At 41.0% G+C, this 16,078-nt stretch overlaps 1 protein-coding gene across 1 annotated transcript in view; it reads right to left on the bottom strand.

The window, feature by feature from the left end:
* Positions 1–16,010, bottom strand: part of LOC131893590 (vitelline membrane outer layer protein 1-like) — a 32,057-nt gene extending 16,047 nt beyond the window's left edge. The window contains exons 1-2 of the mRNA XM_059243676.1: positions 15,679–16,010; positions 12,665–12,924 (exon numbers count right to left, since the gene is read on the bottom strand). Of these exons, the coding sequence (XP_059099659.1) occupies positions 12,665–12,924; positions 15,679–15,847 (429 nt within the window). The 5' untranslated portion in view covers positions 15,848–16,010. The remainder of the gene's footprint in view (positions 1–12,664; positions 12,925–15,678) is intronic.
* Between the last annotated feature and the right edge of the window lie 68 nt (positions 16,011–16,078).

Here is a 16,078-nt window from a genome sequence, read left to right on the forward strand (position 1 = left end):
GGTATTGAACGGAATTTCATTCCATTCAAGGCCATGTTACTCGCAGCAACCCAGGAATAAATTTGGTCTAGGACCTTTGCCAGACAACCAGAATCCTGACCATTCCTAACAACTACCAATTTGTATTCATCAGCTAAGAAAGAGATACTGACTTACTACTACCAAGCTTCTGAAGCGGAGCAATGAAGATGATGGAAAAGGAGAGGACCCAAAATTGAGCCCTGAGGACACCGACTTGACATCATGTATGTCACTAAGGGTCCCTCAACCTTAACTAATTGTTTCCTACCACAAATGAAACTTCTTAGCCAATTGAGAACCTTGCCTTGGATCCCAATGTCATGGAGCCTGTTAACATAAAAGGCCATGATCTACCTTGTCAAAAAGGCCTTGGCAAAGTCGAGATAAACTACATCGACTGATTCATGCTCTCCAGTCCCTCAATAACCTGCTCTATATGCTCAATCAGTTGGGTAAACGTGCTAAAAATGTGCTCGGAACCCATGCTGGCTAGGAGGAAGGACTTCATGTATATCAAGAATTCAACAAGTTTGAACTTCATGATCTTCTCAAACACCTTCGCAATATTCGAAGTGAGAGAAATTGGCCCTGTAGTTACTGGGAGTGACTTATCTCCCCCTTTGAAAATTGGAACAACATGTATGATTTATTGACAAAAAAAATGACCAAAATATTACAGTAATAACGCAGTAAATATTAATAATGTATCAGACAAATGGTACCATTATTTCCCTCGTAATAATACCTTAATGAATAAAGTAATGTCTGCTAGCTAGTTCAAACTTCAACTCCTGGCGGTGGTTATGAATTTCTGGTTAAGCGTTTTCTCAAATGTCAATGAAATGTCATGACATCTATATGCGTGTGGCAAAAAAATCAATTCTTGACTGATTAATCTAATTGAGCTTACTGGAACTTGCAATATCACTTTCAAGTCTAACTCTACTCGAACTATGTGGCTTAATTTTGCTTAGTTGAATTTTTCCGACTTTCTACAAAGATTTTTTTTAGCAATTTATGCCTGCCATTGAAACTTTTGCGGAAAGTTTAAGATATCAATATGTTAGATTTATTGATTAAATTACATGGTTAAAAATATTAGAAACGACAAATAAAGCTTTTGATTTGTTACTGAAACAGGGTCCCCGTAACTAACGTTTAAAGAAACTGCTCAAAATTTTCAAACATATTTTTCAATCCTTTGTAATGGAAGAGTAAACAATGTATTGGAAAGGTTTTATAAATGCTTCAAGTATAAATTTACTAACCCTATGATTTAACGTCCGTATCAGTGAATGAGATTTCTTTTAAAATGTTTCAGAGTAACTGTGGAGCCCGGCATGAAGTTATCTGCTCTTTTCAAAATACTAGAGACCGTATCTTTATCCCTGGATATGGTTGGACCGGGTACCCGATTTGACAATTGGCGATGCGTTAGCCATAGGTAAGTGCCGAAATGTGTCATATAAGTCAACCTTGTCAGAGGTGGAATGAAGAGAGTTCCTGGGAACGTGTTGACACATTTTTGCCCTATGCCTTTTTTTTAGTATGGAAAAGTAAGGAAACAGCGACTATACTTCCCTGCCAGAAGCATGCGCAGGAATAGGCAGTTATTTTCTTTACATGGCTGCGAGAACTCTTTTAGGAATTCACACTCCTTTTGCTTCGTTATTCGTCAATGATTTGAAAACACACCGAACCGCTACCGATGTGCATCCTGGGCATACTAAGCGACTTTGCTTGGTAGTATGGTATGTCGTGGTCAAATCTGAACATTGGAAACATGAAAAAGGTCCCAAAAGCGACAAAGCATACGATATTCTTGACGCCCTTCGGGCGCAGCGTCGAATTTTGGCCATAAAATCATTTTTTCCGTGGCAATAAAAAATAGTATTTTCTCATTTCATTTCTAAGCTTGCCTTGTTTTCACCGTGTAAATGAGTCTCGTTACAACTGACAAATCTTTAATGTCGTATGAGCAATACCATAGACTTCTAGACACTGGATCTCGGACGACCGACCACTCGGTTGGTAAAACAGTACACTGGATGGTCTCCTGAGAATTGATCACAAACCGGTTTATTGTACTGTTTAGCCAACCGAGTGGTCGGTCGTCCAATATCTAGTGTCTAAAAATCTATTGCAATACCCATCTTCGAAAAAGAATTTATTTTTTTTACTTTCCGTTTGAAGATTTAATGAGATCAGAATAGATAGTATGTGAAGTGTCTCGCTCTGGTTCTACTATAGACTGACGTTTATTCACGTAGATGACCAGGGTTACCACATTACCCCCGTTCAAGATAAAACACGGGAAAAAAATAAGATAAAAGAAGCAATATGAGGAAGTAGGAACCGTTAAAAGCGGAATTGACAAAATTATGCTTGGAAAAACTTAGGTTTGTTGATCGCACGACCAGAACGGTTTGTGATTGGCGTAGTAGTTTCACCGATTGTATCAGAAATGCCAAAAGCGGGCTTCAGCCTTTCAATGGAAACGGAATCGACTTTTCCTGAGCGATCTACAATGAAAAATTTCTTTTTCCGTTGTAAGACTCGGAAGGGTCCACGGTAGGGTCGATCAAGAGGTTTTTTGACAGAAGAAACCACTTCCCACACATGTGTACATGAATCCATACCCTTCATGAGGCGATCAGGTTTCGACGAAGTTTGAGAGTGCCATGATGAAGGGACAAAAGATCTACTGGAAATGGCTTGGCGTAATTCAGACACAAATGTACCGGGTTGGGCATCGTTACACTTGGAGGAGAAGAAGGCTCCAGGGAGACGAATGGGAGCCCCATAAACCATATCGGAAGCACTATAGCTATATCTTCTTTCACAGCCGAGCGTATTCCAAGTAAAATGGAGGAGAGGTGTTGGCTCCACTTAATGTCACCGTTCAAACGAGCTTTCAGGGCGGATTTCATGTGACGGTGAAAGCGTTCAACAATCCCATTCGAGCATGGGTGATAGGCTGTGGTGGATTTCGTAGTTGTGCCAAGAAATGTACCCAAGGAGTGCCACAAGGTGCCGACAAACTGTCGACCACGGTCGCTTACAATAGTAGCAGGACACCCAAGCGAGCAATCCAAGTAAAAAGAAGGCTTTAGCACAAGTTGCAGCAGTGGCGTCTGGTATAGGCGTGGCTTCAGGCCACCGGGTGAATCTATCGATCATTGTCAAAATATATATCATGCCATCTGAGGGTGGCAACGGGCCGACAAGATCAACATGAATGTCCATAACCGAGCTTCAGATGTGGGAAATGGAGTCAACGAGGGACGGTTGTAAGTTTGAATTTTAGAAGCCTGGCAATCAATGCACTTCTTAACCCAATCAGAGACATTGGAAGCAAGATTTGGCCAGGAAATGAGTCCTGGACTAGTTTCACCGAGGCCTTGACACCTGGATGAGCAAAACCATGCACATGATCAAAGACCTGTTTCCGCATGGACTCGGGGACGAGAGGTCTTGATTTGCAGGCCCGATTGTCGATTAGAATTTCGGTACCATCGAGGGTGGACTCTTTCTCGGCGTAGCTTGGCAAAGTTGAAGGGGGATTAAAAGTCGGATCAAAAAGTTGTGCCTTGGCGATGGCTTTGATCAGGGAGGAAACACCCACAAGTGCGATGGGATTTCGAGAGAGAGCATCGGCAACGGAATTGTCCTTTCCCTTAACAAATCGGATATCCGTAACCACCTCAGCGATCTCAATCAGACTTCGAATTGTTCTGTTGGATTCAAAGGTGGTCGTTGACTTCGTAAAAGCAAAAACTAGGGGACGGTGATCTGTCAGTACATGGATGTGGGATGCTGGGATGCCATCAAGGATGTGACGAAATTTCCTGACGGCGCGTTTGATGGCAAGGAGTTCTCTCCCAAAGGTGTCATATCTCCTCTCAGGGTTAGACAAAGATTTAGAAAAAAAAGAAATGGGACGCCATCCCTGACCATCATGGTACTGTTCCAAGACAGCTCCAATGGCAACCATGCTGGCGTCTGTAACCAGGCGAGTGTTACGATGAGGTGAAGGAAAGGCCAAGACGTGAGAAGAAGCCACTATAGACTTGAGTTTATCAAATGATCGTTGTTCTTCTTCGGTCCATCGAGGCAAATTGGCGGTGGATTTCATCGGACGGTCGGAACCACATGGTTTCTTCATGAGGTCATACAGAGGCCTGGCAATCTGTGCAAACATGGGAACAAATCGGGCATAGTAATTTGCGAGGCCTAAAAACTCTTGGAGGTTTTGAATTGTTTTGGGTTCTGGGAAAGAAACGACAGATTCAATACCAGTAGGCTTGGCACTCACTCCGGACTCTGAGATTACATGACCAAGGCACTCCAATTGGGTAGCACCAAATATGCACTTCTTTACATTAATGGTTAAACCATACGTCGCCAGACGTTCCAACACAGTCTCAACAATGATCAAATGATCAGCTGAAGTTGCACTGAAAACGATGATATCGTCGATATAGGCGAAAACTCCACGTATGCCACGAAGAACCTCAGACACAAAGCGTTGGAATATCTGAGCAGCGTTACACAACCCGAAAGGCATAACCAGAAATTCAAAAAGACCCCACAGAGTGGAGATAGCAGTGAACTTAATAGAGTCAGGATGCATTGGGATTTGATGGAATGCCTTTACAAGGTCCAACTTGGAAAAGATCGTACAGCCAGGTAGAAGTGACAAGAAGTCATCGAGATGGGGAAGAGGGTACGAATCTTTGACGGTCCAGAAATTTAGGCGCCTGAAATCACCACATGGTCTAAAGGTACCATCACATTTGGAAACAACATGAAGAGCACTCGAAAACGGAGAGTTTGATGGACGAATGATATCCAGGCGGAGCATAGTTTCGACGGAATCTTTTGCAGATTCCATTTTGGCACCAAATAGTCGTCGAGGTTTGGCCTTGACATGTTAAGAGCCAACGTTATCCTTCAAAACAATCTCGCAAACCACATCGTGCTTCACAGCCGCTTTGAAATCAGTGCGTGGGTTGAGGACATCATGAAATTTTTCAAGTAAGGCACTGAACTTCTTGGGAAAATGTGTAATAGATGGAGTAGACGATGATTTGGGAATAGCTGCTATCGAAGCTATAACAGTAGCAGCTCCAAAAACTGATTTTTGGGTCGCCATATTGATCAGTCAGTGACGCTTACAGTCGAGGAGGATATAATAGGAGCTGTAGAAATCAAAGCCAAGGAGGTTCTCGGTAACGTCGGCTACGAAAAAGGTGTGGAAGAAGACACCAACCTCCGAGAGATCAACTTTGATGGTCTTCCTTCCAAAAACTTTGCACGGGGTACCATTCGCGGCTTGGAAGATGTCTCGACTAGGAAATGGGCATGAAGCCTTGTCCGAGGGTGTAGCAGGGACTAGAGACCATGTCGCTCCGGGGTCAGCGAGCCACACAATACCAGAGGATGCATCCTTGATCTTGATAGCGTTGTTTTTTCCATGAAAACCATCGTGCAATTCCATTGAAGGCACTGGGGTGATCCTTGAATCAGTGGCAGAGGAGGCACTAACCACGTAAAGTGAGGCAGGCTCGTCATCAATAAAGACTCTGCGTATGTCGGAGCTAGAGGATCGCCATTGACAACCCTTAACACAAGAGATTGCAGATGAGCCGTACATCGTATGAAAGTGGCAAATAAACTTGCCATCTTTGAAGGAAAACCGGTTGTCTGGAAACTTAAGCGCTCCAGACTCCGTCTTTGGGGCAGTCTGGTTCGCTTTCTTACTCTTCTGTCTTGCACCAAATTTATGGGCTGCTAGTACTTTGTGGGCCGCCTCGAAAATGTCCTCTTCATTCTCAAAGCTAGGAGGATCGTCGACCGGTCGAGCTCTTGACACGGTTGATGGGGTTTGAAGAGCTCTTTCTAGTGCAAGCTGGCGACCAGATATGACAGCTAGCTCGTGTAATGAAGTGGTCATAGAAAGAATAGCGATGTTTGGACCAATGGATTCGGGAAGCTTGCGTATGAACAAAGCACGAAAAGCCAAAGACGATTCCGCAGATGCCGCTCCATCAGGCCACAACTTCTTTAAGAAGTTCAAGGTTTCTGTTGGTTGGGTGTCGCCCATGCGATAAGCAATGCAATCTTCAAAGAGCTCAATGTAGCTCTTTTTGGATGCCTTCAACACGTGGTTTTTAAAGTTTGTGTAAGGTTGACCAGAGGAAGAATCTACCTCATCGTCACAGGTCTCGATGATGGAACTGAAGCGATCGAGTTCTTCCACTTCCAAAGCCGCCACAACGTGGTGGTACTTTGTGGACTCGGTGGTGATCTTGGCCAAACGAAACTGACTTTCGGCCGAACGGAACCAGCTCTCTGGAAGACGGGGGTTGTACCTAGGAATCTTCACAGAGACGGCCATTACGGGTTCAGTCGTTTCAAAGGCAGAATCGGGGTTTTGGGTGGCCATGATGATCAAAACGTAGCTTAAGACGCTGACGAAATGAAGGAAGTTGACAGGGCAGGCGCCTAGACTGTCGGGTCAGGTAGTATTCGTAAGTCGGGGTCACCAATGAAGTGTCTCGCTCTGGGTTCTACTATAGACTGACGTTTATTCACGTAGATGACCAGGGTTACCACACCTCCAATAAGGACAGTGATGACGCGCTTTTTGGATCCCATCTTCCTATTCCACTGAATCAAAGCAATGGTCGTACGACGACCTGGTGTCTCCATCAACGCACTAGGCTCTGGGGATCAACAAGAACTTGCCGACCAAGAGCAGGACCATCAGACAGGTCCCCTGTAACACTCACTTGTGCTTCAGCCATGATTACTTAACACACTGTACCACAGAAACCGTTTCTGGGTACTAGCAATCCGGCTCGAAGGACCATTAATGTTGGGGAGTTTAATCCCTCTAGCTTAGTGGACTGTATCGTTTGAGTTTTAGTTACTAACTAATCTTTATTTCTTGATTCGTACAAAAAACATGAACATTATTTTTTCTATATAATGAATAACCAGCGGCTTTCCGCTTTCAAGCTATTCTTTGGGGAGCGAGATCAGGAATTCTTACACTCCTCGAAGTTTCGTCTTAACACTACGTTTATGTGTAAGTGTTCTGGATAAGGCTTTGGAGAAGCTTAAACCCCAAAAACCAGGGTAACAGTCAACGGGGGAACACTTCTTTTCAACGCTAATGCCGCCTCCACAAGCCACCAAACAGATTCGAATTTGGTAGGGTTCAGCCTAGTGGAAAACTACAGGGAGTAAACTTCCACGAAACAATCCAAATTATCCCAGAGCAACACAGTTGACAACCCATGCCGAAATTTAGGAGTATTGACACAACCAGACCAAAACCACGACCACGCTCAAACAGTTTGAAGCAGCAAATTAGCACCATGAGCATCAACGCATATTGTGTCTTTGCTTATCGGTTCGCCAGGCAGCTCAGTCAAACCGGGACATTATATAACAAAGGTTTGGGGAAGTAGAATTCATTGCATTTTACATTTCATCTTCAGTCACTTTAACATTAATGTCTAATAAATAGGTTCATCATCTTTTAAGTAACGGTTGTGTGGCGACCCTGACCATTGCTCGCCCTCCTACTCGTCTTCTCTACTCTATCATTTATTTATTTATACACTAGAGACTAAAGTAAGAGAATGGCAATGTGAAAAACCTGGTGCCATTAATCTGATTGGTTGCCGTCAAAATTAATTAAATAGATGACCGTAGCACGTTCTTCCAATTTTGAAGTCTTGATTACCAATGTGTTTGGCACGTCATGCGCATTCCTTTAACATTAATGCGATCCAAAATCAGTTTATATCGGATATTCATTGAACATATCTTGGGCACAAACATTTTCTTATTGAGTGCATTTAGCTGAAAATCGGCTCCCTTTTTTCGAGCCCAGGGTGCCATGATTTTGCTTATTTCCTGGCACTCTTATTTTGAAGAAGAAACGAGTACAATGTACTGGATTAGTACAGATTTTGGTCATCCCAAAATTTGGAGATGAAGCATGAAATAACGCTGAAAGGGAACCTGAACTATGCAACCTTAGAATTATCAGACAATCTCTAGACAGTGCGGTTTTTCAAACTTGGAGGGAACAAAAGCAAATTAAAATGTAAAATGAGTTCTTTGAACTTTTTTTTTGAAAATAATAAGACTTGGAAGGAGATATTTGAAATCCAATAGAGGGTTTTTCTTAAACATGGCATGGAAAGGTTTGCAAATATTGAAACCTTAAAGAGAACCAATGAAATGCGAAGCACCGAGAAAACGGTCTTGTCACAGATAAGCTCATTTTTGTAGCCATTCTCTCACTTTATTGTATATTGTATATAAATACAAATGATATTTTTAATTTTTGTTTTGTAGTAGAAAAGATAGTCTTATTGGTTCTGGTATCATACACTAATCAAGGTCATGAACAGATCTCGGCTCAATGAACAACCAACCATAAATGAATGGTTGGTGGACCAAACCCAATTTCGTGCTTACAAATTGATTTTTTCAGAAAAAATCCAAAAATAACAATCTTCGACAACGTTTCATCAAATATCTATTTTTTCCAAAATGTTTGGCCTGTTTTCAAATACCTTTTCATTTGCCTTTTTGGGAATAAACATTAATGAAATAGTTCACCTGTTTTTTCTTTTTTGGGGGCTTGTTTTTTCACGGGCTTTACTAACCGAGACAGGGAAAGTAATCCCCGTTACTAATAAAATAAAAGGTTATGATTCGTCTATTTATTACCTTTCAATGTTTATATGATGTTTGGTCCACCAACGAATTTGAGTTGGCACACCGAGCTAATCCTTGAATGTAGGGTTGATCTGGAATGCTATCTAAAAATTTGTCCAAGTCTGACTTGAAAGATGTCACCGGATCAACAAGCCCAACATATTCCAGCAGATACCTTTCGTACCTTCTCTGAACAAGGTACAGTCCCGACTTTTTTAGTCTCTCTCAATTCAAGAGCTCTCTCATTCTTGTGATGTTCCTAGTGAAACATCTGTGGACTTGTTCGACCTTTTGCAAACCTGCTGAGCTCATCAGAGCCCAAATGGGTGAGGCATATTCAAGATGTGGCTGAACAATTGACTTGTATAGCTTTAGCATCGTGATGCTATCTCTGGACTTAAACGTCTATCCAACCACACATTTGAAAAGCCTTACCCTCCTCCAACTGGATATGCTCATCAAACCTTCCATCATCTGGGAGGACTACACCTAAATCCTTCGTGGATGAGACCTGCTGAATGCTTTTACCTTCGTCATCTAATCGTGGAGTATCTAATGGCGTCGACCTTGTTACTCGCAACAACCCAAGAGTAGATTTGGTCTAGAATCTCTTCCAGACCACCGGAATTCTGATCATTCCGACCAACTACCAATTTTGTATCATCAGCATAGGAAGAGATGCTGACATTACTACCACCAAGCTTCAGAAGTGGAGCAATGAAGATGATGAAAAGGAGAGGACCCAAAATGGAGCCCTGGGGAGCACCCGACTTGACATCATGAATGTCTTTAAGGGATCCCTTGACCTTAACAATTTACTTCCTATCATGAATGAAACTTCTTAACCAATTGAGAACCTTGCCTTGGATTCCAATGTCACGAAGTCTATTAAGCAAATGGCCATGGTCTACTTTATCAAACACCTTGGCAAAATCAAGATAGACCATGTCAACTTACTCGTGTCATTCCAGTCCCTCAATAACCTGCTCCATATGTTCAATCAGTTGGGTAACCGTGCTAAAATTTGATCAGAACCCGTGCTGACTTGGAGGAAGGACTTCATTCACTTCAAGAAACTCAATAAGTTTGAACTTCATGATCTTCTCAAACACCTTCGCAATATTTGAAGTGAGAGAAATCGGCCTATACCGGGTGTCGAGGACAGTATCAGCAAATTTATCGCATTCACTTTAAAGGATCATATTTTTTAGAAGATAATTTTAAAGGCTAAAATTCTAACAGATAATAGATGTTAAATTTACGTTATTTTGTAACGTTTTTATTCAAAACCTTAGTTTTTGAAAAATGATCCTTTCTAAGCAATGACTTTAACCAATCTGGTCCGAAAACGGTGAAAAAGAGTGGGGATTTTGTTTGGAGGGATTTTTCCCATGGTGCTTCAAATCGGCGGCTTAGGACTTTCAGTTGAAGGGGGCCTTTCTCTGCAAGCTTCTTTTTCAACAAAGAACCACGCAGCATAGTCCAGAGTTTTAAGATCTTGTAAATTTGGGGGGCCTTAGTTTAGGCCTCCCAGACAGGATTCCCTCGTTATCCAAATAGGAGATAGTCTTTTTGGCTGAATGAGCAGGAGCAAAGTCTTGTTGAAAGACAAAGAGCCGGTTTATGCTACTTTTCCCATCCAGGGTATCATAGTAGACTTAAAAACCTCAATTTAGGCATCTGCGTTTAGTCTAAATCCCTGTGGGATTCAATCCAATGCGACGCATTGGTTTGTTTGGAACTGCCTTGATGCATCTTTTTATTTCAGCAACCACTCTTGGAGTTGTAATTGCTGGTGGGAGGAGGAGGAGGGTCAGCTTGCCAATCAAGATAGTTTTTGACATCGTAAACTGTCTGGCAGGCCATTTTAAGGTTAAAACTTACCTCTGTAGAAGTGTTTCCCGCACATAGCAAAGCTGCAATGGATTCTCTTTTTTCTTTCATGAAGTTTAGCGAAGAGCGGACAATGAAAAAAAGGATATAAAACTCACTTAACCTTGAAAGTTTTCAAGGATTTTAGAAACAAAACATTGTGCATCTAATCTTATCCCCAACACCCGGTAGTTACTGGAGAGAGACTTATCTCCCCCTTTAAAAGTTGGAACAACATGAGCTAACTTTAGGGAAGATGGAAACTTGCCTAGATCCAAGATGTGGCGCATCAAGTACGAAAAAACAGGAGCAAGAACCACTGAGCATCTCATCAGAAACTGAGATGTCACACCATCAGGGCCAGGAGAGCTCGAGGGTCTCGGGTCCCTGATGGCCTCTAAAGCATCTTGATCTGTAACTATGAGATCATCAAATTACTCAATTTGAGTAACATCGTCAATCTCAACAGACTCTTCATTAGAACAATGAGCTCTTGCTTCTAAACTAAGTGGGGTTGAAAACACACAAGAGAATTGATCTTCTAGCATGTTAGCCATAGCCTCTACAGTGCTAATGGCTTCCCCATCAACCTCAAAAGGTTCAACAGGGTGTTTCATCTTTTCATTAGAGTTTCCATAAGAGAAAAAAGCCTTTGGTTTCGACCTGACCTCCTGAACGACCCTACTCTCAGTTGGTAATTGGCTGTATTCGATAGTGGCCTTAATCTTACCCTGAACTATAGATGCTCTAAGCATAGATAACGCGAGGTTTGACAAGTGGCTCCACTTCAAAAATGTAATTGATCAGAACAACTAAAAAGCTTCCAAACTGATTTTGAAATGATTCGCTGTATAAGAAAGAGTTCTATCATGACAAGGACCATTGAATATTTTCTTCAAGGACACTGCAAAATCTTACTTGAAGACAAGCTGATTCATGGATATGGCATTTTACATTGTTACTACTATTCTGTTACTCTCTAAATCCTTTCTGAGCCCATTTTTTCATAACATTAGATTGCTTTAATATTTCATTAGATTATTCAGATTATCATCATCACATGTGTGATTATTGAATCTTTCAAGAAACAAGTCCCTTATACTTTACAATGTAATTTGTTGAATATGGTTGTACTTTCTTTCTTGAAGTGCTTTAGTTCAACTTGAGACTGGCAACATGCAAAAGATTTGTGTGTCAACTACATTTTATTGAGAAATACCACACTAATACCATTGTAATGAAAAAAGACACTCTGAACCCTGTGGAATGTGTTGGTTAAATCCATTGTTGATCAAATTTGTTAAACAACGTTAACAAAGTTAAAATTCCGAAGCATAGGAAACAATAGTTCAAAAATCTTGGGACCTCGCTTTTCCATAGCATTCATCAGCCCATTTCAAAATCTTAGTATTTTTGTCTTATTTAGAGTCTCTCTTCCTATGCTGACGGCACCAAGTTTGTTTCTGGTAGAGATGGCCAAGATCCCATTAGCCTAGAAATGGACGTAGATCGAATCTACCTTGAACGGAATGAAGTGCTGCTTAATGACTTTTGGATTTAGCTCTCCAGTCGTAGATAGAAATTTTTTGTCCACGTTTTGTGCATTAAGGATTAATGGGTAGCCCGTCAAAGTAGTCTAAAGTTCGATGATTATATGATACTTAAAGCTTTTCAAACATGTGGATATACAGAAAAGTTATCAGGAGGTTAGCTCTGTACAAGTAGATTACAAAGCTCGAATATTCTCTCGTCTATTTAGGCTTCCGATAGTTTAGGCGATTTTGCAAGAAGCTGAACAGGTCAAAAATTGTTTTTAATATACATTGAAGGAATGAAAGAGCTCTCATATAGGGAGAGAACCACCTCTGGACAGCGACGAAAGTGGGGAATAATGAGTAGCTCCATACCAATCAATCAAATGTATTTCTTTACTCACGAATTGACTCAGTTGGAGACTCATAAACAATTGGTCAGTTTTGATACATTTGGTACAGAACATTGTGAAAATAAGATATCGTAATGAACCAACCTGCGCCCCTTCGATCCTGAGTTCTGCTTGGCTGTATCCGTCCGAGCACCGTCTAGTTGGTCCCCAAGTACCAAAAGGTCCCCTTCGACTTGATATTTCGCCGCCTCCGGAACAAATAAGGGTAATGGTATTCATGGCTGTGTCATCCCCACCACCTTGATTCGATTCCACTTGAGTCTTGAATCCTTGCACAAAGTCAAAAGCTTGAGGACACAATTCAGCGGATCCCCATACTCCAAACGAAGCCGGGAATTTCAGCACTGTCAGTCAAATTTTGTTGATGGAAGAAGGTTAAAAAAGCATTAGGGGGGCATCAACCTTTGTTGTAAGACTTTGTTGAGGTTGCCTAATCGTTAGGCACTAATCATTATGGAGCAAGTTTGAGTTATTGGGCTTAATCATAATTCACTAAACATTTACAATTTTGCAATGGAGGCCACAGAAGTCACAGGAGTCATAAAAACTGGACATCTGTTTCATGAGTGACAGCTAAAATAAGATTTACAATTACACTTTTAAAGTGATTCAACCATTTAGGCCCTTTTGAGAATAAGGAATAATTTGAGATATTTTTGGTTAAAAAATAGGTAATACATTGGGACGGGTAAATTGTGCAAAACAGCAAAGTCTTTTAGGGACAAAAAGGTGCAAAAAATTTAACCTTATAGGTGCAAAAAAAAGACAGAAAGTGTTACAAAAGGTGCAAATGATATTCAAAGGGAAGGCACATTCAAATTTATTTTTCAAATTAGTACAAATTTGAAAGGTACCTTCTTCAAAACTGAGTCTTGCCTCAATTTTGGACCATCACTTTTTTGAATGAGGTCAAGGAGTTTCCCCTTGCTTGTTTTCCGTTTTTTTCTAGCAGTACTCGTAGATCTGCACCATTGATCTAACTGAAGAAAAATGGGATTTTTTTCTTCCTCAAAAAGAGAAGATAGTTAACCTGGAGGAAGCAAGGAAATCAGCTGTAGTGCGTTTTTTGGGCTGCTTGACTATCTTAACGCCTTGTTTTTCACTTCTGTTTTCACATGTTTCTCAACGTTGCTATGCTAACGTTTGTAGCGTTGCATGATGCAATGGCTGTCTTCTCTGGCTGGCCGAGAATCAACGCTCTGAGACTAGTTAGCACTTAGCACCCACCCACCAAATAATGTGACATATTTCATTAGGTTTTCAGACCAAGATATTCCATGAGATTAGTTTGAGACAGAGAGTTAGCTGGTGAAAGAAGACTGTTTGTGTGAGTTTGACCTTCAATCTGCAACATCATTTTCTGCCTAGCACCTTGAATTGCACTTTTAAAAGCCAGGACAGAGTCTCTCACCTAGAAGTGCAACTTTGAATGCCAGTTCTTATTAGCTGTTAAAATGGCTTATACGATTTGAATTTTTTCAAATTTTAAAGTTTGTTGGCACGGATAAGACCTTCAAAAAACTAAAAAAATCCACAAAAAAATAATTTTGCCAATGAGATGTTATAATTCTTGAAGTTATGTAATTGGTGCAAACAGCGTTGTTTTGAATAACTCTTTTTCTGGCTACAAAAAGATGTCAGACCACCAACATTCAGGGTCCCGAAAATATCGACAAAATTATTGTTTTCCGTTGTGCTCATGCATGATAAAATGGTGTTTCGTGAAAGCTGGAACTTGGTGGCATCTGAAAAGGCATCACAATTTCTCATAAATCAGCGACAAATACCTTTGCCTCATTCATCGACTACTTTCACGAACCCTATGTTAACTTGAACTGCAAATGCAATCAGATTAGGCTTGCTCACTCTTACTCTTACTCTTTTGAATTCGGAAAAAGGCTTCGATCGTCAATCCTGATCGATTAAAAACGATGTGCCATTGTCCAGTCGGTGTTACTGAGTCCAAATTTCGTAAAAGGGGTCCAAATAACCTTCGAATTCAGCAATCAAGGATAATAGAATGGCATGCTCCCTTTGCTCATCTAATCCCAAAAAATAATCAATGTGTATCCGCAAAACCATAATAGGCATTCGTGAGCGTATTTGACCATCCTGTCTGTCAATACAAAAGCAATTAATTACTTACTGATCTTGCAAATTGCACCACCTTTAGGATCTAGTAACCAGGACAAAGAATACAGTGTGTTCAGAAATTGAGTTCCTCCTCTTTTATTTGTTTTAAAACTGTCAGAATAAGTCCCATGAGTAAGGCCATTATTTAATGATGTAGCTACACTATACTCGAAAAATTCTGATTCGATTGGTGGCACTTTAATTTGACTTGTCTCGAGTTTTAGTCGAGGTCTGTTTCCACCCTTTTTACGGTTTTGTTCAGAACATTGAGATTGATTTCGAGTTTCAAAGTAACTAAATCCTCGCAACTCATTGGTCTTCCTTTGGAAACAAGTCTGGAGAGTTGCTAGACCATATGACCATCCTCTAAAACGAAGAAAAGTTCGAATCCGCCTTCCCATAAACCAATATGGCTTTGACAGGGAAAGTTATTTTACATACCAAGCCTATGTACACATCAAACAAGATTTAAAACAGAAGGCTCGAAATAATCAGTAAATATTCTGGCGGAGATATAATCTTAATTATAAAATTGATGACTGATCTAGGTTAACGTTCAATGTGGCTACTTTTTATTAGTTTGTTTCAAGCTGTTTCATTGAATCGTGACAAAAGAGCTGATGTTGAAGGCGTGTAAATTCAATTTCCGGGCACACTGTAAAATGAGAAATGAAAAAGCTTGTGAATGTGAAACTGGGGTTGCCAATTAGGATTATGCCTAAACATGTCGTTGTAAGCGGCATGTGAACTCCCATTTCATGAGTAAGCCTAAAAAACCATAACGTTCAAAGTCAATCTAGAGCAACATCCAAGCTTTTATCGATTCTGCTTGTTAATTTTGAAACTCTTTGCTTTCTGTGCATGCAATTCGTGGAAAATAAGTCTTCAAATATCAAGGAGCCGAAAATTATCGACAAGTAATGTTGTTGCAGCAAGCTCTAACCAATCTTTTACTTTTTACTCACCTGATCCCACACATTTCTGGAGATTACAAGCACTGGTCTCGTCACCCAACCCAAGACAATAGGATCCTCCATAAGCCGGAGTTGGAGAATTGCAAGTCCGACTTCGGCTTTTCGTACCGGGTCCACAAGTCTTTGAACAAGGCGAATAAGGTGACCAATTTGACCACATCCCGTCAATCGGTGTCCAAGACCGTTCTTTTTTGACAGGAAGAGACAATTCTCCGTCCCTTGGTTGGATCAAGAATTGGCAGTCAAGCAGATGGCAAGTGGTTCCAATAAAGTGTAATCCTGAGCATCTTGGAGTGGCGGAACAAAAAGCGGCACAAACAATAGTATTCCTAAGATATGTAGAGACAAACAGCAATGCGTTAAAATGAAGAGAAGAACGGCATCTGAAGGG

Source organism: Tigriopus californicus, chromosome 2 (genome assembly GCF_007210705.1).
Source record: "Tigriopus californicus strain San Diego chromosome 2, Tcal_SD_v2.1, whole genome shotgun sequence".
Taxonomy (NCBI): domain Eukaryota; kingdom Metazoa; phylum Arthropoda; class Copepoda; order Harpacticoida; family Harpacticidae; genus Tigriopus; species Tigriopus californicus.